Source organism: Felis catus, chromosome F2, assembly GCF_018350175.1.
Source record: "Felis catus isolate Fca126 chromosome F2, F.catus_Fca126_mat1.0, whole genome shotgun sequence".
Classification (NCBI taxonomy): domain Eukaryota; kingdom Metazoa; phylum Chordata; class Mammalia; order Carnivora; family Felidae; genus Felis; species Felis catus.
The window spans coordinates 51,129,023-51,155,030 of NC_058385.1; the positions used below are offsets into that span (position 1 = coordinate 51,129,023).

Consider the following 26,008-nt stretch of genomic DNA (forward strand, 5'->3'; position numbering starts at 1 on the left):
TCTTCCATGTTTTAGCTTATGTCAGAATGTCCTTCCTTTTTATTTTTTTTAATTTCCTTCCTTTTTAAAGCCGAATATTCCATTGTATATATATATATATACCACAGTTTGCTTATCCATTCATCTGTCAGTGGACACTTGGGTTACTTCCATGCTTTAGCTATTTTGTCATCATGCTGCTATGAACAAGGGTGTGCAGATATCTCTTGGGGACCCTGTTTTCAATTCTTTTGAGTATATACCCAGAAATGGAGTTGCTGGATCGTAAAGTAATTCTATTTTTAAACTTTTTTTAAATTTTTTAACGTTTATTTATTTTTGAGACAGAGAGAGACAGAGCATGAACAGGGGAGGGGCAGAGAGAGGGAGACACAGAATCCGAAACAGGCTCCAGGCTCTGAGCCGTCAGCACAGAGCCCGACGCGGGGCTCGAACTCACGGACCGCGAGATCATGACCTGAGCCGAAGTCGGCCGCTTAACCGACTGAGCCACCCAGGTGCCCCTCTATTTTTAATTTTTAATGAACTGCCATACTGTTGTCCACAGTGGCTATACCATTTTACATTCTCACCAGATGTGGACAAGGGTTCCAATTTCTCCACAACCTTGCCAGTACTTGTTATTTTCTGGGTTGGGTTTTTGTTTCTTGATAGTGGTGTTCTCATTTTAAAGCCAAACGTAACATTCTCTGGTTTGTTTCCATTGAAAACGAGGTTGGTAGGATGAAGACACCAAAATAGCTAAATATCAACCTGATGTAGCATTTGCATGCACTCAGCTTTCTCCTTAATCAACAAATAAATGCTACTGCCTTCTATTCAATGCTAAATTAGAGTTGGCAATAACTACCCAAGCTCCAAAAACCGGTGGGTAGGAAGCTGGTTCTCCTGCCTCCTCAGCCCATTGTCAGTGCTAGAAACTATTTCTGTTTCTAACTGGTCAAGATACAGTCTGTGGTCCACAAATAGATGATGCAGCCTTAGTCTTTTCCAAAATGGGTTAGCGCGCTCCAGCAAAGCATAGATACATTTGCCCATTGAATCCATAGACTTTTCTTTTTTTTTTTTTTTTCTGGTGAGATTTCATATCTTGGATATAGCAGGACAGTGAGAAATTAGAATAATCGTCTCAACCAAATCAAACCAAAGTGATAGTCGTTAACAATTGTATAGTACTTCTCTATCGGGTAATATTCTTAAGCTTTCACATATATTAACTTATTTTATCCTCATAATAGCACCATGAATTCAGTATTATTATCAGTATTCCCATTTCCAAGGATGGGGAAACTGATCTCCACAGTGCTTAGGTGGCAAGTTCAAATCACAAGCCAAAATTTGTATGCTGGCAGTCTGGTTCCATTGTCCATCCTCCTGCAGATGGGATTACATCCCCCGCTAGCAATCACACTTAGAATGTTTTTTTTTAACTTTTTTAATGTTCATTTATTTTTGAGAGAGAGAGAGACAGAGACAGAGCGTGAACAGGGGAGGGACAGAGAGAGAGGGAGACACAGAGTCCAAAACAGGCTATAGACTCTGAGATGTCAGCACAGAGCCCAACACGGGGCTTGAACCCACAAACCGTGAGATCATTATCTGAACTGACTGAGCCACGCAGGTGCCCCTTAGAATGTTTTATTAGAATCTGTAATTGAAACCATGTTACAATACTCGACATTTCTCTCTCCCTATAAATGACTCTCTTAAGTTGAATACTCTAAATTCACCATCTAAAAAACTCAGCCAAACAGCTTCAAAGAGCCAACCATTGATTTTTGTGGTGCCATTCTCTTGGTCCCCCTATAACTTTTCCAAATAGATGTTCTCTATATTTTTAAATGGTCCCTGCCCTCCACCCACATCTTAATTGTTGAGACTTCCCAAATTTCAATCTGCTCCTTTTTTTAAACTCTATAGTCTTCCTACATTACCACATCAAGGCAAAGAGTATCCACAGTCATTTAGAATGTGCTGATGACTTCCAAAAAAAAAATTTTTTTTTTTCCTCCAGCCTTATGTCTTGTCCAAATTCCAACTGCCTCCTCAATACATTCATGCTGAAGTCCCCCTCAGGGACTTCAGACTTTACATTTTCAAAGCAGAATTCATTATTTCTGTGCATGCACATACATACGACAAGCACACACATGCGTGTTTGGAGTCGGACAGACGGAAGTCTAAACCATGATTCCGCACTGGCTATGCATATAGCTTTGGGCAAGTTAGTTAACCTCTCCAAGCTTCAATTTTCTCAACTCTAAAACAAGGAAAATATCACCCACCTCACAGGATAATTGATGGGATTAAAATAGATGAAATGCATAAACCACTTAGCCTATTGGGCCCAAAGAAAGTGCTCCTAATTAGTACAATTGTCTTCTTGTTGTCTGTATAATACCACTGTTAATACACCAGTTTTACTGTCTCATTAATGGCACCCCCGCCTCTGGTTTCCCAGACCAGAACCTTCCAGTTATTTTCAATAGCCTCCTTTCTTTTACTCATCTGAGGAGATCAGCCCAGTTCTCCCTCTTGAACCTGGCCCTTCTCTCCCTCACAATTTACATGTCTCACAATTGAACTAACACAACAGTCTCCAAATGGCCCTCGTGGCAACGTGTCCTGCCCCTAGCCCCGTTGACTGTCCTCATTACCCTGAGATCTTTATTCTGGGGGAGAAAAGCCCCTGCCGAGAACTTGTTCATGTATTCACTCAACCAAGTGTATGCCACATCTTCCCACCATGATGAGCCAGACACAGCCGCCTTGATCTTACTTTCCAAGCCCCCTGGACCTACTCTAAACTTTTTGAGGTGAGGAAGCCCTGATGATAACGTCTGCTAACTCCAGTGGCAAATGCTACAACTTTCACCGTGGCAGATTTCAACTCACCAGGGTGATAGCCACTAGCACGCAGAATTCCCGACAATTGGATATTGTGCTCTATGATCCCATACAGGCTGGCGCAGTCACACCCTTGCCTGTAACCAACCTCTCTCCCTCAGACCCCAAGCTCCAGCAAGGTGGCCTCTGACCATTACCAGGACCAGTCAGGCTCTTCCATCATCCTGCACCTGCACGTATGTTCCTTCCTCTGCCAGTAATGATTTCCCTGTCAGGTCCCCTACACATACTTCTGCTATTTTACCTTTATTCTTTATGAGTCAATAAAAGTCCCCCTGGATGAGTTGCCTGACTCCACCAAGAAGTGTCCATCATTCACTCTTACGTTTTCTTTAGCATTAGGGGATGGCACCCGCCACGTGGTATTCTCGTTCATCTGCCTATGTATGTACATTCTTAGTTGTTTGTGAAGGCAGGGTGCCCAGCCTGGCACACTGCAGACAGTTCAATGAATAGCTGATGAAGGAATGATGGGAAAGATTAAATCCTAACACAACGGAGACTTTCTCATCAAGTCTACACAGTGCATTTTCAGTCTGATTCGGCCTTTCTCAAGGGTATGCCCCGATTAAACCATAAAATGAGGTAAAATGATAAAGATGACAGGGGCACCTGGGTGGCTCAGCTGGTTGAGTGTCCGACGTCGGCTCAGGTCATGATCTCGTGGTTTGTGGGTTCCAGCCCCGCATTGGGCTCTATGCTGACAGCTCAGAGCCTGGAGCCTGCTTCGGACTGTGTGTCTCCCTGTCTCTCTGCCCCTCCCCCACTCATGCTCTGTCTGTCTGTCTCTCTCTCTCTCCCTCTCTCTCAAAAATAAACATTTCTAAAAAAATTTTAATGATAAAGATAATGAAATATGAGACATTCAGTATGTCAGAAAACATAAATATAATTGCTGGGCTGTCTAATAATGTAGAAAATCATTTTTGCTTACTTTTGGTTGCACTTAATAGTCCTGAATCTTATTTTATTTACTTATAGGATCTTTCTGGTTCAAAGTTTGAGCACAAGTATTCTGAGCCGTCCTGCTGCATGGCTCACTGCTGGGATAGAGATTAGTTATGAGTGGTACTTTCTCTAAACATCTCAATTTCTCCTGGAAACCTGAGTCCAAACCTTTCCTTTTTGAAAGATCCCCATGGCTGGATTTACCAAAAGTGCAAATTTGTCAAAAGGGGTAAAATATCATCCATCATGTAAATTCACCACTGAACTTCAGTGATTCAGTTCATCACTGAAATCCAGCGACTCCAAAAGAGCAGGCTTTGAAATAAACCCGAATTGCCATGACTTGCTCTGCCCACCCCACCTCTCTACTACAAAGACTCACTTAATAAACTACACCCCAGAGGAAAGATAAGGTGCAAATGATTACCTTGTCTTATAGCTGTAAGTAGTTTGGATCTGTACGCACATCAGAGAAGGCTTAGCAGCTGAATGCCGAAAGCTTCCAAGGGGGAAGAATGGGCACCGGCAGAAACACCACCACTTAGCCCTTTTCAGTGCTCCACGGGTTGCCACAATGAGGTGGTTCAGCTTCTGTTATTGGTAGATAAATAAGTCAGTGCCAAAGTGACTCTGTTTTGCAACTTGGGTAAACTTGGGTGCTTTCAGATGCGTTAGAGTCAGTGAAAAAACGTTCAGTTGTTTTCTGCCCTTTGGGTGTATTTTTCACCTTGAGTCTATTTGTGTTTCCTTTTGCGACTTTCACACAAATTCAAGGTGTGTAATCTGGGCTTTATTTTTCCACAAACATCTACTGTCGTGGACGGTGCTGCTTACTCAACCTTTAAAACGTAATCAGCCCGTGTAATTAACTGTCCAAGGTTTCTCTGGAAGTGTCCCGATTTCTTCTGTGTAACTCGGCCACATCGTGTGCTGTTGTTATCTTTTCCAGCAGATTTTTACCACAAGTTGTTTAAAAACTATGATCTATTTAAGGATGGAAAAAATGAAGTGCCGTTGAAGACACAGTTATGCTGAAAGATAAACAGAGCAATATTACTTATCGGAATGGGTACAATTTTTGCTTGCTTAATGAGTACAATATATAGCTTTGCAATATATACACAATGAGAAAAAAAGCTTTATAACATATCAAGTATGCCACGTTATTTCAGGCATAACTGTGGAGGATACGTATCTAGGCCTGAGAGTGTAGATAACAAAATATAAGTGCTTTGCCTGTCTAAACATGTTAAATAAATGAGCATACACTATCGCATTGCAATACATTAGAAGATGTACTTGCATAGTTAATTTTCTTTTTAATGCACCACACGTGATCATTTGAAGTGTGGAGCCAGAGTATATCTTAGTATTTGAAGAAAGGGTTCTTTTCATTTAAACAAATCTTTATTTAAATAAGCCTTTTGAAAAGGATCTTTGGCATATCTCCTTTTCAGGAAGTTCAATCAGGGTAAACGGAGATAAAGAAGCCGCATTATAAGGAATATTATATAAGTAAAGATCACTAAGCCAAAAAAAAAAAAAAAAACAAATGGCAGCAGACATACGGAGAGTAAAACTAGCTGGAATGTCGTTTTAACTTTCTAGGTTTTAGGAGCTTTTGTTTACTCTTTTTTTACAGTTTTAGGCATTTCGGTATTTTGGGAAGAGAGAGGGAGGGAGGGAGAGAGAAAGAAATAACTTCTGACTTCCATAAGGTACAAAAAGAGGGACTTCAAAGGCTCACCTGAAATAAATTTCTGTGGTTGGATCCCCACCATGCCTCCTCATAAGCGTGAGACCATGTAATAGCACGGTTAATGATTAAGGCAAGCCCCAGAAGGCAAACGGTTCACAAAACTCTCTACAGATTATGTCTGTTCTTGGCTCTTAGTCCTGTCCTACTGTCAGTCACTGAACAGTTCATGAAATGCAAGGAATACAATTTTCCACATAGGAGGGCAGAGGAGCACAGCTATTGTCTCCATCGGACACTCCACCCCCCATAGAAAGGGATGTGAAAAACATGAGAAGATGCTATTGACATCAATCTAGTGTGCGGCGGGCTCGAGCATTCTGCGTCAATTCTATCTTTCTCTTTCTTTTCTCTTCTTAATAGGGGGTCAGCTTTGGTGCACAACCACGAAGGCCATCTCTGAGGGTGAAGAGCTAATTGCCTTTGTGGTGGATTTTGACTCAAGGCTACAAGCTGCCAGTCAGATGACTCTTGCAGAAGGGATGTACCCTGCACGCCTGCTGGACTCAATTCAGCTGCTTCCTCAGCAAGCTGCCATGGCTTCTATTTTGCCTACAGCTATTGTCAATAGTAAGTGCTGAGTGCAATAGCCCAGTACAATAGCTTTGTAGTGGTGATGGGTATTTATGGGACAAAAAAAAATGTCTACTGACAGGCAACCAGGGACAGATTTTTTTCTCCAGTGTTGTGATTTCATTTTATCTCTTCTCTAACTTTGCGCGCGCGCGTATGTGTGTGTGTGTGTGTGTGTGTGTGGTCGCCTCTCATGAGAGTATGAAAAGAACACTTCTATTCATTCATTTCAGGTTGGATTCTCAAATGTCACACAAAAACTGACTTTCTGAACTAGCTGAACAACATTTAAGGCTACTTAGTTATGAGAAACTGAAGAGATTTCATGGATGCTTCTTTAATAGAATAATAGAGTTATGCTTTAGGAGCCATAGAGTTAAAAACTTTTTAGAAAAAGAAAAAAAATAATGGGGCATCTGGGTGGCTCAGTTGGTTAAGGGTCCAACGTCAGCTCAGGTCATGATCTCACAGTTCGTGGGTTCAAGCCCCACGTTGTGCTCTGTGGTGACAGCTCAGAGCCTGGAGCCTGTTTCAGATTCTGTGTCTCCCTCTGTCTCTGCCCCTCCCCAGCTCACACTCTGACTCTCTCTCTCTTTCTCTTTCCCTCTCTCTGTCTCTCAAAAATAAATACACATTAAAAAAATTTACTTAAAGAAAAGGAAAAAATGAGAAACCAAAGTTTGATTAGGTATAGTAAGAGGAAATATAGCCTCAGTAAATCAAGACATCAGCTAATACAACAACAAAAAAAGAGACATAAAAAATAAAGAAAAATACATATACACTGAGAATAATTTATGTGGAGAATTCAAAAATATGCTCTTGCACATATGCCTTTGTGATTATTTTGTTAAAAAGACTAGTGAACTGAGTTTGTATTCCTTGAATACAAAGTGACACTTTGTATAACAGAAAATCAGTGGTCCAGTAGTCCAGGGTTTGAGTTCTAGACTCAGCTCTGCTTTCTTCTAGCTCTGTGAGAAAATCTGAATAGCAGTCACATCTTAAGAGAATAGATTCCAAAGCTACTAGGTTTGGAAAACCTGAAAATCCCTAAGACTCTGAATGATGCAGAAATGCAGATATTGTAATGATGTCTTGATATTTAAAAAATAAATAAATAGGGGCACCTGGGTGGCTTAGTCACTTAAGCTTCCGACTTCAGCTCAGGTCATGATCTCACGGTTCATGGGTTCGAGCCCCGTGTCAGGCTCTGGGGACTGGAGCCTGCTTCAGATTCTGTGTCTCCCTCTCTCTCTGCCCCTCCTTTGCTCATGCTATGACTCTCACGCTCTCTCTCAAAAATAAATAAACATTTAAAAAATTTTTTTAAATAAATATAAAATAAATACATATTCAACAATAATTACATTCTTACTGTCCCGGTATCCTTGAAAGAAATTCTCAGGTGTATCTGGAATTACCCTACGTCCACACAGTGAATCCAGTACACCCAACCCCAGGTAATATTTTAGGATCTCCTTTATGTAAATGTAGTTATTTTCTCTTACTGGATCTTTACGTGGATTCTGGTAGCGAGGAAGCTGAAATAACATAGACCCAAACTGAATTTGTGGCAAAAGGAGTTTGGTTACCAAGGACACCAGGAGCACCTTATACTATTGTGAGGCTCCAATGGGTGAAGGTTATTTTTTAATTATCTTCCCTCTGAATCCTTCTCTGACCTTGTCCTTCCTCACCCACCTAGTGTCCCTCACCCAAAGCACTCCTCAGATGCCTCCAGCAGAATGGTCATTACAGCCTAATATAATTATCTGACCACTTGTTCATCCATCCCAGAAGAGTGTAAGATCCTTAATGACGGCTTTTTGGTGTTTCGTTTTGCTTTACACCCAGCTCAGCATAGAGTCCAGCCTATAGTCGGCTTTCTATAATTAATTTATTAAATGAACAAATGCTGTCAGTAGTCGGCATCAGGCTAACTTTAGTTCAGCTATTAGATCCTTGCCTTTTAGTCAGATAACCCCATTCACGTTGCTCTTTATACATGCATATTTTTCTAAACCATAAATACATTATGAGCAATTTAAAATGAATCTCCTGTGCTTTTAACGTGGGAGTCTCCCACGGTACCACTTTCCGAAGAGTCTGTGGGAAGGTAAATTGCACTGGGTGTAACATTTCTTTAAAAGCTTAGTCCTGCACTGTGGAACAGCACCCAGGACTGCACTCATCGCTGTCTGATTGCCTAATTCAGAACCTGAGAGCGGTCTCTGGGAAAAATGGAACTAAATGCCGCTTTACCCGTGGTTGGTTCCAAATGGGCAGCAGCTAATGTGTCCCTGTGTTTTCACCTGCAGAGGATATATTTCCTTGCAAGTCTTGTGGCATCTGGTATCGGAGTGAGCGGAATCTGCAAGCCCATTTGATGTACTATTGCAGTGGGAGGCAAAGAGAAGCCGCCCCAGTATCAGAAGAAAATGAAGACAGTGCTCCTCAGGTTTCCAGCCTGTGCCCCTTCCCACAGTGCACCAAGAGCTTTTCAAATGCCCGAGCCCTAGAAATGCACCTGAATTCACACAGCGGTACGTGCTTCCCTTGTTTCTTCTTTCGCTCCAGAAGACTTTATCCTTCTCTGCATATATACGTGCATTCATATATGCAAACATATAGAATTCTACACCTAACTGTGCCTGTGAAATCAAAATCAAACTTGACAGACCAGCTGATGGTTCTCTTATGTCACTTCTCATCGGCATATTCTGCTCAAAGGATTTGGGTCTGAGTTCTTTCCTAACAATTAGTGTATTCAGAATGCAGGCCAGATTTTGTTAACGGCATCATTGGCGAAAGTGTCTCAATACCCTTTGTGTATTGTCATTAATATTCATTGATTTAAGTGTCAAGTGATCTTTGGAAACTGACCATACTGTTTCCCACATGGTAGGAAATACATAGTAGGTACATACAAATAAGTATTTGCTGAATTGAAGTAACACTGTTATTTTGATAGATCCAATTACAGTCACACTTGAGAGAAATTAACTTTTAAACACGAATCCATAAAATGCTCTTGACTTCTAGAGGTTGCGTAACAGCTTCGTCGAATTTTACAACATAAAACCACTTTCAGCACTATGTTTTTAAAATCCTTAAGAAAAATTAAGCTAAAAAACAAATAGGTTTGTTTTGTTTTGTTTTGTTTTAGCTCCCTCTTAACAGAAAGGTTGCAACTATTCCCATTTTCTTTTGGAGTTATATGCCCAATTATTGGTGGCATCATCACAGAGTATTCTAATTCTGTATTTTTTTTTAAATTAAGTTAATCTAATGTACAGGAGTATATTAACTTTAGATAGTTCTAGGAATATTTTTGAATAGGACAAACCAAGGTTTAGCCTTCAGAGCTCTTGAGCTTTTGTAATATAAAACTTATAAGGTACTTTTGGGTGACTTCCTTGACCGTTTTTGCTTGAGTTGAATAATTAAAAAACTGAAATAGGTGCTGAGTTTAAAAAAAAAAAAAAAACCTAGCTCCCATGCTGTAGTACAGTGCAAGCTTTTGTCTTTGAACCTATAAAAATAGGCAATTTCCTTTCTAGTCATTCTCTTCCCCTTCCTACAAATGAGCTACCATTATGTAGGTGATAAAGCAGGGGAAGCAGAAACAGGTCAGTTGTCTCAGATGGTGAATAGTCAGTCATTCACAAAACAAAAATAGAGATAGAGGGATCTTTCAGCTAAATAGAAAAATGAGTATTGGGTCAGTTAAGGAGAAAAGGAGACAGGAGTAAGAAGTCCTCTTTTATTGCTATACGACTGGGTTTCTTCTACCATATTTTCAGCCAATAAATAGAAAAGGCAATTCTCATTTTAGTCTAAAGTGCAGAGGGCATGAGCCATGCCTGACTTGGCTGTATGCCAACAAATGGGAACTAGAGTTGACCTTAGTGAGGAAAAGTGTCCAGATCTGAATTCAATACATGGGGGGGGGGGGTGCGTTTTCCTCATAACCACCAAACAATTCTCCAGATACCAAAGGCGTGTCCTATGATTTAACTCAAATCTGACACTATCACCTGGAGCAGAGTCAGATTCTACAGATTGGGGGGGGTCAGCCCCCTGCCCCAACTTCAGATGCCAGTTGAAAGCCCAGGTTGTTACCTGTGCTTCGACCAACTGGCTATAAATCAGAGGTTGCTAAGATCCCTCTTTGGGTTCAATTAATTTGCTAGATTGGCTCACAGAACTCAGGAAATCCATTTACTCACAAGATTACTAGTTTATTATAAGAGGTAAAGACTTAGGAACAGTAAGATGTAAGAGATGCCTAGAGCAAGCTTTGCGGAAAGGATGAGGAGCTTCCTTACCATACCGTCTCCCAGCCTGTCATTCTCCTCAAACCAACTGGGAAGCTCTCTGAAACCAGTCCTTTTGGGTTTTTATGGAGGCTTCATTACCTAGGCATGACTGATGAAATCGTTGACTGCTGGCACTTGAACTCAATCTCCAGCCCCCTCCCCTCCCCTCCTTCCCCTCTGGAGAGGAGGAACTAAAAGTTCAAACCCACCAATTGCAAGGTTGGTTCCCCTGGCAACCAGCCTCACCCTTAGTTAACCTAGGGTTTTCCAAAAGTCACTACATTAACATAACAAAAATACCTTTATTCCTCTCATCACAGGAAAATTCCAAGGATTTAAGGAGCTGTGAGCCAAGAAGCCTGGTCAAAGACCTAATATAATATATATGAATGACCAAACACACATGACTTTATAAATCACAATATCACAGTAAGGCTTACTCACCAATCGTTGGTGATATTCAAAATATTTTATAACTGACTAGAAACAGGTGGTGATTGGTCAACACGGATGTCAGTCCTAAATGACTTTATTAAGGTACTGGTGTCTACCAGCTGAATATCAGCCCTGGATAGAGATAAACCATGTTCAGCAAAATCCATGCATAAAAATCTAGAGTTGTACCAAAGATAAATTAGGAGGCTGTTGATTACTTTGCAAAATGGTTCCTACTTGGATTCTTCTGAATAAATACCTAACCTGGTGCACTGGGAGTTATTTGATTTTCACCTAGTTTATCGATATCAACTCTGATGTCTACCTGCTTCTTCCTAGTGCAGAGCCTAGTGTTGTAATGAGAAGGTTATTGGATTGGAAATTACAAAATCTCAGGTTTGGGCATGGCTCCATCATTGAATAGCTTTAGTACCATAATCAATTCCCTTGACTTCCTTGAATTTGTTCCCTGACCTGTACAATGCAGACAATGAAAGCTGTCCCACAGGATATGATCATATACTTGGCTGTGCTCTGGAAACCATGAGGTGTTATTACTCTGATGACCAACCTGACAAAAGACGTCGCGAGAAAAAAAATAATAATAATAACAGTATCGCAAGTGAGATTCTGAAAGATTTCAATTCGTTCCTGCAATGTAAAGGTTCATATCATTAGAAAACCAGTGCACATGGTTCTCAGTGTTCTTATTTTGTATGTCTCTCCAGGAGTGAAAATGGAAGAATTCCTCCCCCCTGGTGCTAGTCTAAAATGCACCGTCTGTAGCTACACCGCTGATTCCGTGATCGGCTTTCACCAACACCTGTTCTCCCATCTCACTCAAGCTGCCTTCCGATGCAATCACTGCCACTTCGGCTTCCAGACTCAGAGGGAGTTATTGCAGCACCAGGAGCTCCATGTCCCTGGAGGCAAACTTCCCAGAGAAGGTGATATGGAGCACTCTCCAAGTGGAACCGAAGACAGCTTACAGCCAGCCACAGACTTGTTGACCAGAAGCGAACTCCCGCAGAGCCAAAAGGCGATGCAGACTAAAGACGCGAGCTCTGACACAGAGCTGGACAAGTGTGAGAAAAAGACTCAGCTCTTTCTCACGAACCAGAGACCAGAGATACAGCCTACGGCAAATAAACAAAGCTTTTCTTACACAAAAATCAAGTCTGAGCCCTCCAGTCCAAGACTTGCCTCATCTCCGGTTCAGCCTAACGTTGGGCCTTCTTTCCCTGTGGGCCCTTTTCTGTCTCAGTTTGCTTTTCCCCAAGATATCACAATGGTCCCTCAAGCTTCAGAGATCTTAGCCAAGATGTCTGAACTGGTACATCGGCGACTGAGGCACGGAAGCAGTAGCTACCCTCCCGTGATTTACAGCCCTTTGATGCCCAAGGGGGCCACTTGTTTTGAGTGTAACATAACGTTCAATAATTTGGATAATTATCTAGTGCACAAAAAACATTACTGCAGCAGCCGATGGCAGCAGATGGCCAAGTCCCCAGAGTTCCCTGGCGTTTCAGAAAAGATGCCTGAGGCCGTGAGCCCCAACACTGGTCAAACCTCCATAAACCTTCTCAACCCAGCTGCTCATTCTGCTGATCCTGAGAACCCACTTCTTCAAACATCCTGCCTCAATTCTTCCACTGTTTTAGATTTAATTGGGCCAAATGGGAAGGGCCATGACAAGGACTTTTCCGCTCAAGCTAAGAAGCTCTCCACCTCTAACAGCAGTGATGATAAAATTAATGGAAAACCTGTTGATGTGAAAAATCCCAGTGTCCCCTTAGTGGATGGGGAAAGTGACCCAAATAAGACTACCTGCGAAGCTTGCAACATTACCTTCAGCCGGCATGAAACATACATGGTCCACAAACAGTATTACTGTGCCACACGCCACGACCCTCCACTGAAGAGGTCCGCTTCCAACAAAGTGCCTGCCATGCAGAGAACCATGCGCACACGCAAGCGAAGGAAGATGTATGAGATGTGCCTACCTGAGCAGGAGCAAAGGCCTCCCCTGGTCCAACAGCGATTTCTTGACGTAGCCAACCTCAGCAATCCCTGTACCTCCACTCAAGAACCCACAGAAGGGCTAGGAGAGTGCTACCACCCGAGATGTGATATCTTCCCAGGAATTGTCTCAAAGCACTTGGAAACTTCTCTGACGATCAACAAATGTGTTCCAGTCTCCAAATGTGACACTACCCATTCCAGCGTTTCCTGCCTCGAGATGGACGTGCCCATAGATCTCAGCAAAAAGTGTTTATCCCAGTCTGAGCGGACGACCACGTCGCCCAAAAGGCTGCTGGACTACCACGAGTGCACTGTGTGCAAGATCAGCTTCAATAAAGTGGAGAACTACCTGGCCCACAAGCAGAATTTCTGCCCAGTCACAGCACATCAGCGTAACGACCTGGGCCAACTCGACAGCAAAGTATTTCCAAATCCAGAGAGCGAAAGAAACAGCCCCGATGTCAGCTATGAAAGAAGCATAATAAAATGTGAGAAAAACGGAAATCTGAAGCAGCCTTCCCCTAATGGAAACTTGTTTTCATCCCACTTAGCGACCCTGCAAGGCCTGAAAGTCTTTAGCGAAGCGGCTCAGCTCATAGCTACAAAGGAAGAAAACAAACATTTGTTTCTTCCCCAATGCCTTTACCCCGGGGCAATAAAGAAGGCAAAAGGGGCTGACCAGCTTTCTCCGTATTATGGCATAAAGCCAAGTGATTATATTTCTGGCTCTCTTGTCATCCACAACACTGACGTGGAGCCGAGCACAAATGCCGAAAATGAATCCCCTAAAGGCCAGGCTTCCTCCAACGGGTGCGCCCCGCCGAAGAAAGATCCCCTGCCGCTGTTACCCAAAAACAGAGGCATGGTGATAGTCAATGGTGGACTGAAGCAAGACGAGAGACCTGCCGCCAACCCACAGCAAGAGAACATTTCCCAGAATCCTCAGCATGAAGACGGCCACAAATCTCCCTCTTGGATCTCTGAGAACCCGTTAGCCACAAATGAGAATGTCTCCCCAGGGATTCCTTCCGCGGAGGAACAGTTGTCTAGTATAGCAAAAGGTGTGAATGGCTCCACCCAGGCTCCCACCAGCGGGAAATATTGCCGCCTGTGTGATATTCAGTTCAACAACCTCTCAAACTTTATAACTCACAAGAAGTTTTATTGCTCATCACATGCGGCGGAACATGTCAAATGAAATAACTTCATAAATAAACACCAGTCACCTTTGGTACCAGTGTTTAGTATGTGGTTCTACCCAGTCCAGAAAACAAAAACAAAACAAAACAAAAAACAAAACACAAAAGCTGTTTGAATTACATCTGGGCAATCAGGAGATAATTCATTAAGGCTGAGTTGAAGACTTAAGGTGTAATTTCATTACAGTCCATTAGTAAAGTGTATTATTGGTGCCATTTTCAAAAAAAAAATTAATTTATTTTACCAGCAGTATTCATAGCTGTGGTTATGTTATTTTTTATTTAAAAACTTTATATTAAAGTCATTTGTAATGTTATTGTATAGTTATTGTGTAGCACATATGGTTTGCACAGTATAGTAGCTTTTAAAGAAAATAGTCACGAACAATACCGAAAAGCATTTTAGAAATAGCTTCAAAAGCACTTGTGGATCTTGATTTCTTCTTATATGCTGTTGCAGATATATGTATATGCTAAAATATAACTTGCAACGATGTTCTAAATACACATGCTATAAGTTCGCCTTAAGATTTCAATTCTTGGATAATCAGGCTCTGTTTGCACTTTATATTTTAGCAGATACAGTCTCTTAGTCACTAGGCTTTGCATTTGTATGTAGCTGTATGTTTCTGTCCATTTTCTTAATCTTAAACATGTATGTTAAATGAAGATGGCAATTTTTTTCTTGTATAGTACTTGTATTTTCTTTCGCTGATGCAGCTCTGTCTCAATTTTTAAACCTTTGCTGTTAAATGCAATACTTTATAAAGAATGAACAAAATTACTGGAAGCAGTATTGTAAGTAATGAGGTAGTGTTAATCAGTTTTATCTTTTGAAAGGCACAGTCTAAATCGAAACCCTAAACTCAATGCTGCAAGTATGAATTTAATTCATATATAAGATCTATTTAAATATAAGAGTAGCAATACTGCACCTGGTGATCACAAAGATAATGTTCTACTTCTGATAGAAATGATTTCTCAACAAATATTGTTACTATGCATGTATATGGATGGAATAAAATTCCAGATTGTTGGAGAAGTTTGGCAGACTTTTTTTTCTTTAAAATACAAAGGAAAGTCTATATGTCTATTCTTTGTGGTGAGAACAGGTTCAAAATAGCACTGAATAGCTGAATGCTGAATATTATATATACATATATATATATGTATATATGTATATATATATATATATACGTATATATATATGGTGACAAATCAGTAAAGGAATAGATTGTCCATTATATGTTCCTAATTAATATAACACATATAACATCTCTCCCCCCACCACTGTAGCACAGAAAGAAAACAATTTCATAAAAGACTTGCAAAGCCTATGCACAAGAACTGTAACAAACGTTGATGAAAAGCACACAACTTTTAAATGAAGTTTACCAGAGAGAGAGGGAGAGAGGTTTGCCTGTCAAGGAGCCATGAAATGGTATAGTCAAGCAATTCTGATGAGTAAAGACATACAAATTTCATGCAATTTGCACAAGACCCTAGATTTCACACATCTCACTTGTACTTTCCAAGGGTTTGCATACTGACGGGGAGGGGAGAACAGGTGACGTGAGTCAGATCATGAAGGACCTCATGGGGTATCCAGAGGTGTTGAGGTGTGACTCAGCAGGCAAGATGGGCACCTATTGGCAATCAAGACAAACCGCAGTCTACTGCAGTTTTAGAAACATCCAGATCAGTTACCTCACCTGTAGTTAAGATGCACTATTCGCAGGCAGGCTGTGATGCACTATTATTTGTCCATATCGGATTTGGTAACATAATGAACTTAAGGTGCCAGCCTGAACACAGCCTATAAATACTGAGACGAAACATAAAAACTACTGTGCTGTCCAGAACCATTCCTCCGATTGTTGTCTAGAATAACTATTTTTAAATGTAGAATCTTGACCTTAACTGATGTTTTTCATTTCAGTCCATGACAAAGCAGAGAGGTAAACAGAACTGATCCGCTTAATAGAGTTTTTCAGGAATCTCGTGAAGCATCAGAACCTTGGGGACCCACAGGCATGTTCATAAGGACCCATGCATTTCTCAGGTGGGAACTGGCCAGACTGGGTAGTCACAACAGGACTTGTCTCCCCAGTCTCTTCTTTTTCCTCTTCTCTAGGAAGGAAGGAACGAAGGAACGAAGGAAGGAAAGAGAGGGTGGGAGGCAGAGAGGGAGACAGACAATAAGAAAAACAGAAAGAGAGAAAGACAGGAAGGAAGGGAGGGAGGGAGGAGGAAGAAGTCAGCATATCTTTGTTGACCACCTGGGATTGTACCCACTATTTGGGGGACGGAGGCAGAGGTATAATCCATGATTGCTTCCCTGGAGGAATTTATACTCTGACTCAGTATAGACCTTCTCAACCCTGTTCTTTCATTAGAATCACATAGGGAACATTTTTTAAATGCCAATGAATATGTGTTCTTGGTACATTGAGCTTTACATGAGATCAATGAAAGAAAACCTCTTATCTGGGAATCTCTATTTTTAAACATCTGTCCAGGTGGCTCTGATATGTGGCAATGTTGGGACACACTAAAGGGTCAACTAGGATGAGGTAAAAAGGACGAGTGAGACTGAGTAGAAAAATAAAAAGAAAAGGAAATCAATATGGGATGAAAGCACTGGGAAAGATTGTGAGGATAGGGTAAGGTCTAGAAAGGTGGGCACAGTGATGAGGAATGCCACCTGTCCTTCTGGTAGCCCTGAAATATTTTGCTGTATCCAGAAGAATATTTCTGATATTGTTCCAGTAGCCATTCACAGAAGGAAATTGATAGCAGAGGCTGAAATAGTGATGTTCAGACCACAGCGAAACCCTGGAGAGTATAGAGGAACAAAACAGTATTTCTCCGTGTGGAGATCACTGTAAATAGTAGCATGGAAGTCGCATGTGATGATGAAGGGTGAGTAAAAAACTTTCCAAAAGAAGAAGGGTCAGACTGCAAAGTAGAAGTAAACAAGGGTATAGAGATCTGGTCTCCCAAGACCCTGAGTGCCAGGCTGAGGTTTATGGGTTTTCTTGTACCTTGCCTCTTACGTAGAGTAATTGTGTATAGGAACAGTGACAGGGTGAAGCGGGAGGCCTAAATGCTAGAGGGGTATTTTCTAGAAGGCCATAACGATGGTCCAAATGGGGACTAGTGTGAGCCCACACGGAGTGAATGAAGAAGGGCAAGTCTGTGTACAGCTTACATTATAACAGATCTTGGAGACCAAATTGAAGAGAAAGCCCAAGGTCTTCAACCCTGATTGCAACACTCTATGTTCAACGAGACAACATGGAGTCAGAATATTAGCACCAGTCGAATGGTCTGGGGAAGGGTCGTAAAAAAGAATGAGAGTTTATACTGGTTCTTCAGATTGTCCGTGGGATTTAAATCCTCTACAGAACACTAACATCTACTACATCAGAATATCTTAAGACGGCCATGGGTTTCTAGGGTTTTTTGGCAAAGCAACCCGAGGGTATTTTATATTATCCTCCACTGACCACAAATGAAAATCGCTGAATTAAATATAGAGGGAAAAGGAGCGCCTGGGTGGCTCAGTCAGTTAAGTGTCCAACTTCAGCTCAGGTCATGATCTCTCAGCCCGTGGGTGCGAGCCCCGCATCGGGCTCTGTGCTGACAGCTCGGACCCTGGGGTCTGCTTCAGATTCTGTGTCTTTCTCCCTATCTTTCCTCCACTCATTCTGTCTCTCTCAAAAATAAACAAACATTTTAAAATTTTAATAAATAGCTAATAAATAAAGAGGGAATGGCAGCAAGTATTCTGCAGTTGACACCAAAATAAATTAAGCTGGTAGCTGAATTGAATACTCAATTGGACTTGAAAGTTGCTATCACGTATATGACACATTTTGGTGTTTAAAACCTATAATTTAAAAATAATTCAACACGTGTTTTAGTATTGAAGTTAAAACTAAAAATTAAGTCATTATGGAATCTGTGAACAATATTTGAAAATCTTTTAATACGATGGAGCCCTCTCGTTTCCAGGCAGAATTAAGGGCAGAGACTTTAAGTGCCCGAAGTCGCAAAGCTAATGGGTGAGATCCAGAGACCTGAGCCTTGTTCTCAGATTACCTCTCCACCTCAAGTTCCTTTCTCCACTAAACCAGAAGGAAAAATACTAGGGCCTGTTAGCTAAAATTCCAGCTACTTTTTCTTGCTCTGATATATTTAAGTCTAGCCCAAACAACCTCTGGAGGTGGAGAAAAAGGAGCATATTGTTTTCTCATGACTACTGTAACAAATTACCACAAGCTTGGTGACTCGAAACAACAGAAGTTTATTTTGTTATGGCGCCCAGCCAAACTCTACAAATGTGTAGCAGCACAGCAGAAATTGTTACCCTGAAACTAGTAAGTCTCTTGGAACTTGATGGAGACATGAATGTTATTAACAAACATGGATGATAGCCATAAAGGATACAGCATCTAAACTATCACGTCTCAGCTGATGACTGTGGACCCAATCGTGAAGCAGAATGTTGTCTGATAACAACCCTGCACCAAGCAGTATATCTGTCTGGAACTTACTAAATCTTAATTCAGAGAACCATAAAAAGCAGAGGCGGGCTGGGTAAAAGTTTACTTTGGCACTATCTGGAAAAAAGAGTTTGCTCAGTATATTAAAAGAATAAACAGGACTGAAAGAAAATAAACTTTTCAAGAACCTAGCAGCCCCATTTTGCAGGTAAGTAATATATTAATTTCAAATGATTTTTATCTTTATATTCAAGAAGAATGTCAGCACTTTTTGCTTCACAACACTTCTTTGATCATTAATCCCACTTCCTACATATGACATAACTTGATTGCAGATGATGTAAATGTTTGAAATTCACTAAGTGTGGAACGTTTCTTTTCCTATCAAGATTCAATGACCCTCAGGAAAACAATCACGTAAATAAAATACAATGTTGTTATGTCTATGAAAAAATATGCAATGATGAAATCATCTTTTAAAATTAGTAACAGGGACATAAACTTTATAATACATAGAAGAATGTATACTCGCTATCATGGCTAGTTTAGAAAGAGGAGATGATTCAGATGCAGAAAGAAGGAAGGAGATTAGCATAGAAATTGTAAGAAAATAGCTGAAGAGGAGAGCGGGAAATTCAAGACAAAGGAATTAATAGGAAGGTGTTCATATCAAGATCCTCCCAGATACACCTGGGTGCACCCTCAGACTCCTTCCTCCCCCTATAATGGGTGAATTGTCCCTGATTTTAATCAATGCCATTCCTTCCACTTGAGCTTTTCATTCCCTCTAGCTGATTTGATGATTTAGCTCCTTCAAGTATTCCTTCTTTCCTGGCACAAAAGCAACAGATGTGTCTTTTTCAATTTGTGTAGGGACTCAGAGGAGAAGCATCAACATGTGCTCTGAGTTAAAGTCTGAAACAGAAATTAAAGGGTCCTTCTCACAGGTAATGGATTGCCTAATAATCCATCAATTTCCTCATCCTGGAAGTTGGAGGGAGTTCTCATAATGCTCAGATTAAATTCCCGGTCAGTCTTGTCAATGGAGAGGCTTGGAGCAGATTCAGTTTAATGTAGCCAGCAGAAGAATGTGATATTACACCTACGTAGCGTTGAGCCGTGTTATCCCTGCCACATCAGTACTGCAATGGCTATTTTACCAACAAACAAACTGAGGCTTAGAGCAGTTGAGTGAGTTCCCCAAATGATAGAGGCAGTAGAGCCAAGTCTGGAGCCCAGTCATCTGTCTTAAAGCCTTTGCTACCCTTTTCCACGAGGCCCCAGATCTCACTCCCTCTACCTCGAGCCAAACCCCTTACAATCATGTTGCAGGACTGCCTGACACCATTTTATTGTCCACTGGCACTGGAGTTGCCTGAGTCGGGATAATCATATGTCCCATTCTGCCTGGGACATTTTTTGGCCTGGCTTGGAATTTATCTTAGATTTTTCATAGTAAGTTTTATTATCAAGAGTTACATTCAAATAAGCTGGGATGGATTCCGCAGATTTCATTTGTATTTCTGGCTTCTAACACTGTTTCCACTACTAGTGTGGGTAAGGTGCACGTACAGTGAAAAGTTTTCTCTTTAACCCGTCGTTAAAGCTGAAAGACAATCAGAGATAACCTGCCTTTTGCAATGACCCCTTCCAGAGGCAATGTAACTAACACCTTTTCAAGGACAACATGTAAGGTACTCTATGATAAAGCACCTTTGGAGAGAAGCATCTGGGAACAACTTAATACTTCTGTGTTTCAGTGCCTGTGGGAGAAGATTTGGAAACACTACCCCTGCATACTGTTGGGTATAATTGTGCTCTGACCTCCAAGATGCACAGAGCCCCACTAGGTGATGAGAGCTGTGAAGAACGTGAGGAATTACTAGTTCTAGTACAGAATATGCTGAAAAATATCTTGTCAAAGTTACAGGTAGACGATAGTCTGAGTGCTCTAATTACTCTGGTTTTATCACTCAGTATATAGTCGTATAGGGTATAAATATGTAGTTGCTATCTATTTTGTTGTTTGGTAACATCATTTTATGTAGCAATATGTCATTTTCACAGCAAAATGCTTAAAACAAAATATATTTGATGTAAAAAACTAAGAACTTAAGTTTGCACCTTTCAGGAAAGCTAGATAATGAGGCTGTAATTCCTCAAATGATTCTTTGACACCTACCTTTCACCAAGGAAGCTGTCAAGTTATAATAAACCATGCAAAATCAAATCACATAAGTCTGCTCAAGAATGTGTAGCAATGGGAACCTGGATGGCTCAGTAGTTTCAGTGCCCAACTCTTGATTTTGGCTCAGGTCATGATCTCATGGTTCGTGAGTTCGAGCCCCACGTTGGGCTCTGTGTTGACAGCATGGACCCTGCTTAGGATTCTCTCTCCCCCTATCTCCCTGCCCTTCCCCTAGTGCACCCTGTCTCTCTCTCAAAACAAATGAATAAACTTAAAAAAGAAAGAATCCTTAGGATTGACTTCAAATTTAGTCATTATTTAACTCATTGGGCCTGAAGATGATGATTCAGTGTGTGCAGTCGTGGAGGGTATATATGTATTACCCTGGCTTGGCTTTATGTTTCAATCAAATGGTGATCCATATTAAGTTCATTATTGAGATTGGTACAGTGCACATATAATTTAGAACTTTTGAAAATAAGCTACAACATTCTATCAGTTGAAATAGAAGTCATAGTTGGGGAAATTTAAAAAAATATATATATATACTTTTAATGTAAATTAAATGCAATTGATAATTTAATTTAATTTGAAAGCTTATGTATATATGTGTATATACCAATAGTTGAATAACTGAACAAAATTTTTGTGATAAAGCTTATGTTGAATGCAAAATAGTCATTGCATGGCCGTACTCCATTTCTCTCTGCTTCCCCTCAGAAGATTTTAGAAATGTTTGAATTACTAATTTGAAGAAATTCTTTGTATACCCACATACATGTTAGATAATGGTATTGACTTTTTTTTTTTACCAATTCCTTTGAATTTTGTTTGTATTGAAATCAAAAAATTTGGAACTCTTGGGGCGCCTGGGTGGTGCAGTCGGTTAAGCGTCCGACTTCAGCCAGGTCACGATCTCGCGGTCCGGGAGTTCGAGCCCCGTGTCGGGCTCTGGGCTGATGGCTCAGAGCCTGGAGCCTGTTTCCGATTCTGTGTCTCCTTCTCTCTCTCTGCCCCTCCCCCGTTCATGCTCTGTCTCTCTCTGTCCCAAAAATAAATAAACGTTGAAAAAAAAAATAAAAAAAAAAAAAATTTGGAACTCTTTATTCAATATATTCAATGAATGGAGTCTCAAATGTTTTCATAGAAGCTAATAAAAATACATGAAATTTATCATACAGAATTGAGAATCTAAATCTGTTAAACATTAAGAGTTAAAACTGTCCAAGACTTACTCTTTAAATGCTATAATTGCATTTTGTAATATCCCAACTTTGGGGAATGCTCTTTTGTTGGAGCTTCTATTTGCAATTGGATAAATTTTTATTTTCTATTGCAAGGGAATCAAATAAGGTTGATGATCTTCCATTCATATTCAAAAAACAAGAGATAGATTATATGATAATTTTTCTTTAAAATATATTTGTCAAAAGAAGGCAGTTAAATTGAAACAAAAAATAGTCCTTCTGTGGATATATGGGCCAACATATTTGTATGTTTTGATTAAAAATAGATGAAAGTAGGGGTGCCTGGGTGGCTCAGTCAGTTGGGCGTCTGACTTCAGCTCAGGTCATGGTCTTGCAGTTCGTGAGTTCAAGCCCCACATCGGGTTCTGTGCTGATAGCTCAGAGTCTGGGGCCTGCTTCGGATTCTGTGTCTCCCTCTCTCTGCCCCTCCCCCACTCGCACTCTCTCTCTCTCTCTGTCTCTCTCAAAGATAAATAAACTTTAAAAAAAAATTTTTTAAATAAATGAAAGTATCTCATTAACAATTTCTTTCTGAGATTATACTCTACATATTAGATACTTTTTTTCTATGACCTTGATATTTTTGAAGACTATTAGTCAGATACTTTGTTGGATTCCTCAATTTGAGTTTGCCTGAGTTTTTTTTATGATTTTTTCCCTGGTGTTACAGATTTGGAAAAATAGCAGAAATGCAAAATGTTTCTCAGTACATCTTATCAGGAGACATCTGATATCAACCCAATTATCACTGGTGATGTTAACCTTGACCACTTGACTGAGTTGTATATGGCAGGTTCTCCACTGTAAAATTACCTTTTTTTTTTCTCCTTTCCACTCTCCATTCATTAGAGGTGAATCACTAAAGCTGGTCACCATTCCAGGGATAGGGAATTAAGCTCTACTTCCTGAAGGGAGAAGTATCAAAACATTTGTGGACCTACATTAAAATCACTATATAGTTAATGCACATCTGTGGGGAGATACTTGGAGGCAATGTGTACACCCTGTTTCTCTGAAAAGTTTCACCCACTGATTTTAGCTTTCAGAGGGTCTTGCCTGCTGCAACTGTTACTGTGGCATAGATCTTTATTTCTCTCATTCTTTCTATATTGATTATTGAAGTTCTTAGAGGAAAGCCCACCCCTTCTCCTCCACGTATGTATTTATCCAATCATTTATTTATATCAGTACAGACTTAGGGCTATTTACTTTGTTCTCTGTCATATAACCTGTAGTGTGCCTTTATCCGTGGTTTTACCTTCTGATTTCAGTTACCCGCAGTCAACCAGGGTCTGGAAACAGATGATTCTCCTTCTGACATAAGGTCAGAAGGTCAATAGTAGCCTAACGCTCTGTCACGGTGCCTACGTCATTCACGTCACTTCACCTCATCACGCAGGCATTTTATCATCTCACATCGTCATAAGAAGAAAGGTGAGTACAGAACAATTGGATATTTTGAGAGAAAGACCAAATTCCCATACTTTTTGTTAGAGTGTATTGTTATAATTTTCTATTTTATTGTTGTTGTTGTTGTTAATCTCTTACTGTGCCTCATTTAGAAGTTAAACTTTATCACAGGTGTGTATGTATAGGAAAAAACATACCAAAAATAGGATTTGGTACTATCTTTGGTTTCAGACATCCACTGGGGATCTTGGATAACCCTTCCATTGGATAATGGAAGGATGATTGCACTACCACTGTTTCATTGTTCACATCGTTCTAGCTTTTGCTGTGGTGCTATGGGCAACTCTTTAAGGTAGGTGCAACTTTTTTTTTTTAAGCCATTTCCTTATAGTCTGGCACTATGAGATACTACATGCTTCAGAATGCCTAATTTCACAACCTATTTCTATGGAACTCATCTTATATTTTCCTTGACCCAGCCCTAGAGTTAATCTCTTCAAAGGACCCTCATTTCTCTTATTGGAGAATGGTGTTGAGAAGTCAAGATCTTGACGCTAGGTATATTTGTTGTGACTCGGTATCACTGTGTCCAGACCATCTCAACAGATGGAGCTAGGACACATGTATCTATAGTTGCCAGTGTAAACACACATTTCTATACTTACATGTGTACTACGTATATTTTAAAGTAAACCTGGGGCACCTGGGTGGCTCAGTCGGTTGGGCATCCGACTTCGGTTCAGGTCATGATCTCACGGTTCATGGGTTCGAGCCCCGCATCAGGCTCTGTGCTGACCGCTCAGAGCCTGGAGCCTGCTTCAGATTCTGTGTCTCCCTCTCTCTCTGACCCTCCCCCGTTCATGCTCTGTCTCTCTCTGTCTCAAAAATAAATAAACATTAAAAAAAATTTTTTAAAAATAAAAAAAAATAAAGTAAACCTGAGTTTAGAATAAGCATAGGGTCATACTCTAATCCAGCAGTTATGTTATATTTTAATATTCAGCTCCATACAAAGAATTTTTCTCTAATATACATTTATTTCTATTTTTTAAAAGAAATTTACTTTTAAAGATGATTTATGATTGGGGAGCCTGGGTGGCTCAGTCGGTTAAGCATCTGACTCTCGATTTCAGCTCAGGTCATGATCTTACAGTTGGGGAGATTGAGCCCCACATCAGGCTCTGCACTGACCACACTGAGCCTGCTTGAGATTCTCTCTCCCTCTCTACCCCTCCCCCACTCACACTCTTTCTCTCAAAATAAATAAACATTTAAAAAATAAAATAAAAATGGTTCATGACTATAACTGTTATATAGATCCATTTATATAAAAATTAATTTGTCTTAATAACCAAATGTTTTAAATATATACAGTAATAAGTATTTCTTTTTTCAATTTTTTAAAATTTATTTGAGAAAGAGTGCTTGAGTGAGTGGGAGAGAGAGGCAGAGGGAGAGAGAGAGAAAGAGAGAGAAAAGTCTCAAGCAAACTCCACACTCAGTGTGGAGCCCGATGCAGGGCTCAATCCCATGACCCTGGGATCATGATCTGAACCAAAATCTAGAGTCGGACGCTTAACTGACTGAGCCACCCAGGCACCCCTATAATTATAATTATTTCAATACTTCCATTTCACTCTCAAAAATATCCTAATCTGGATAATAAACTCTAAAGTGACCTTACAATGAATTCATCTGAGCTATGACTTATGAATTCATAAATGCTATGATTTAGAGCAAAGCCTCCCAAGATTTAAGGTCCATACCAATCACCTGAGGATCCTGTTAAACTGCAGTCTGATTTAGTAGGACTGGGGAGGGGCCTGAGAGCCTGCACTCCTCACAAATTCCCAGCTGAAACCAGTGCTGCAGGTGCACACACCACGCTTGGATTGGCAAGGCTGACGACTACGTAGCTGTCGTTGCATGTGCCTTGTGCACAGTTGTCCTGTGTCCTCATCCAGACCCATTGCTACTGAACTCTGTATCCTACTCACTAGGATTCCATTCAAGTCTGTAGCTCTTTTCTTCATTGCTATGCTTATTTCAGTTTGGTGGCTTTGTTCCTAGTACAAACAAGGCGAGTTTATATCACTCTGTACGTTAGATTAGTTGTATTTGACAGGTGGGAATGGGAGGGATGTCCGGCTCGCCCCCTTTTTATTCTTTAGTAGTTTGGAAAATCGAGAAACTTTAGAACTTATTATTTGCCAGGATACATTCATGTTTTACTTACACAACAGCTGCCTTTTATGAACTTTCCCATTTTCAATTTAGTATTAATTTTGATGAGTTTTTTAACCCAAGGAAAACACTTGTGGAGTCTATTACAAGATTGGTGGACTCACACTGTGATCAGAGACAGATGCTTAAGGGAATAGTGGAGTCATTTGCGATTCGAGACCATTCCTGGTGGGGGGTTGGGTGGGAGTGGGGAGAGAGTGAGAGCGGGGGAGGAACAGAGTAAATATGTAGTGAGTATTGCAATCTCAC

General features: G+C 40.6%; 1 protein-coding gene and 2 long non-coding RNA genes across 6 annotated transcripts in view; 2 read left to right on the forward strand and 1 right to left on the reverse strand.

Annotated features, from left to right (window-relative positions):
• The window catches only part of ZFPM2 (zinc finger protein, FOG family member 2), a 467,130-nt gene extending 451,926 nt beyond the window's left edge, over window positions 1-15,204 (forward strand). For all 3 annotated transcript variants that reach the window (XM_023248130.2, XM_045049546.1, XM_045049547.1), the window contains 3 exons: window positions 5,975-6,181; window positions 8,506-8,730; window positions 11,670-15,204. In XM_023248130.2, the coding sequence (XP_023103898.2) occupies window positions 5,975-6,181; window positions 8,506-8,730; window positions 11,670-14,161 (2,924 nt within the window). In that variant the 3' untranslated portion in view covers window positions 14,162-15,204. The remainder of the gene's footprint in view (window positions 1-5,974; window positions 6,182-8,505; window positions 8,731-11,669) is intronic.
• The window catches only part of LOC123383010, a 48,599-nt gene continuing 26,246 nt past the window's right edge, over window positions 3,656-26,008 (reverse strand). Inside the window, exon 3 of one of the 2 annotated variants that reach the window (XR_006592183.1) lies at window positions 3,656-4,886. This is a non-coding gene — a long non-coding RNA (uncharacterized LOC123383010). The remainder of the gene's footprint in view (window positions 4,887-26,008) is intronic. The other variant, XR_006592184.1, reaches the window with a different exon arrangement.
• LOC123383011 overlaps window positions 22,655-26,008 on the forward strand; it is a 54,252-nt gene continuing 50,898 nt past the window's right edge. The window contains exons 1-2 of the long non-coding RNA XR_006592185.1: window positions 22,655-23,539; window positions 23,747-23,867. This is a non-coding gene — a long non-coding RNA (uncharacterized LOC123383011). The remainder of the gene's footprint in view (window positions 23,540-23,746; window positions 23,868-26,008) is intronic.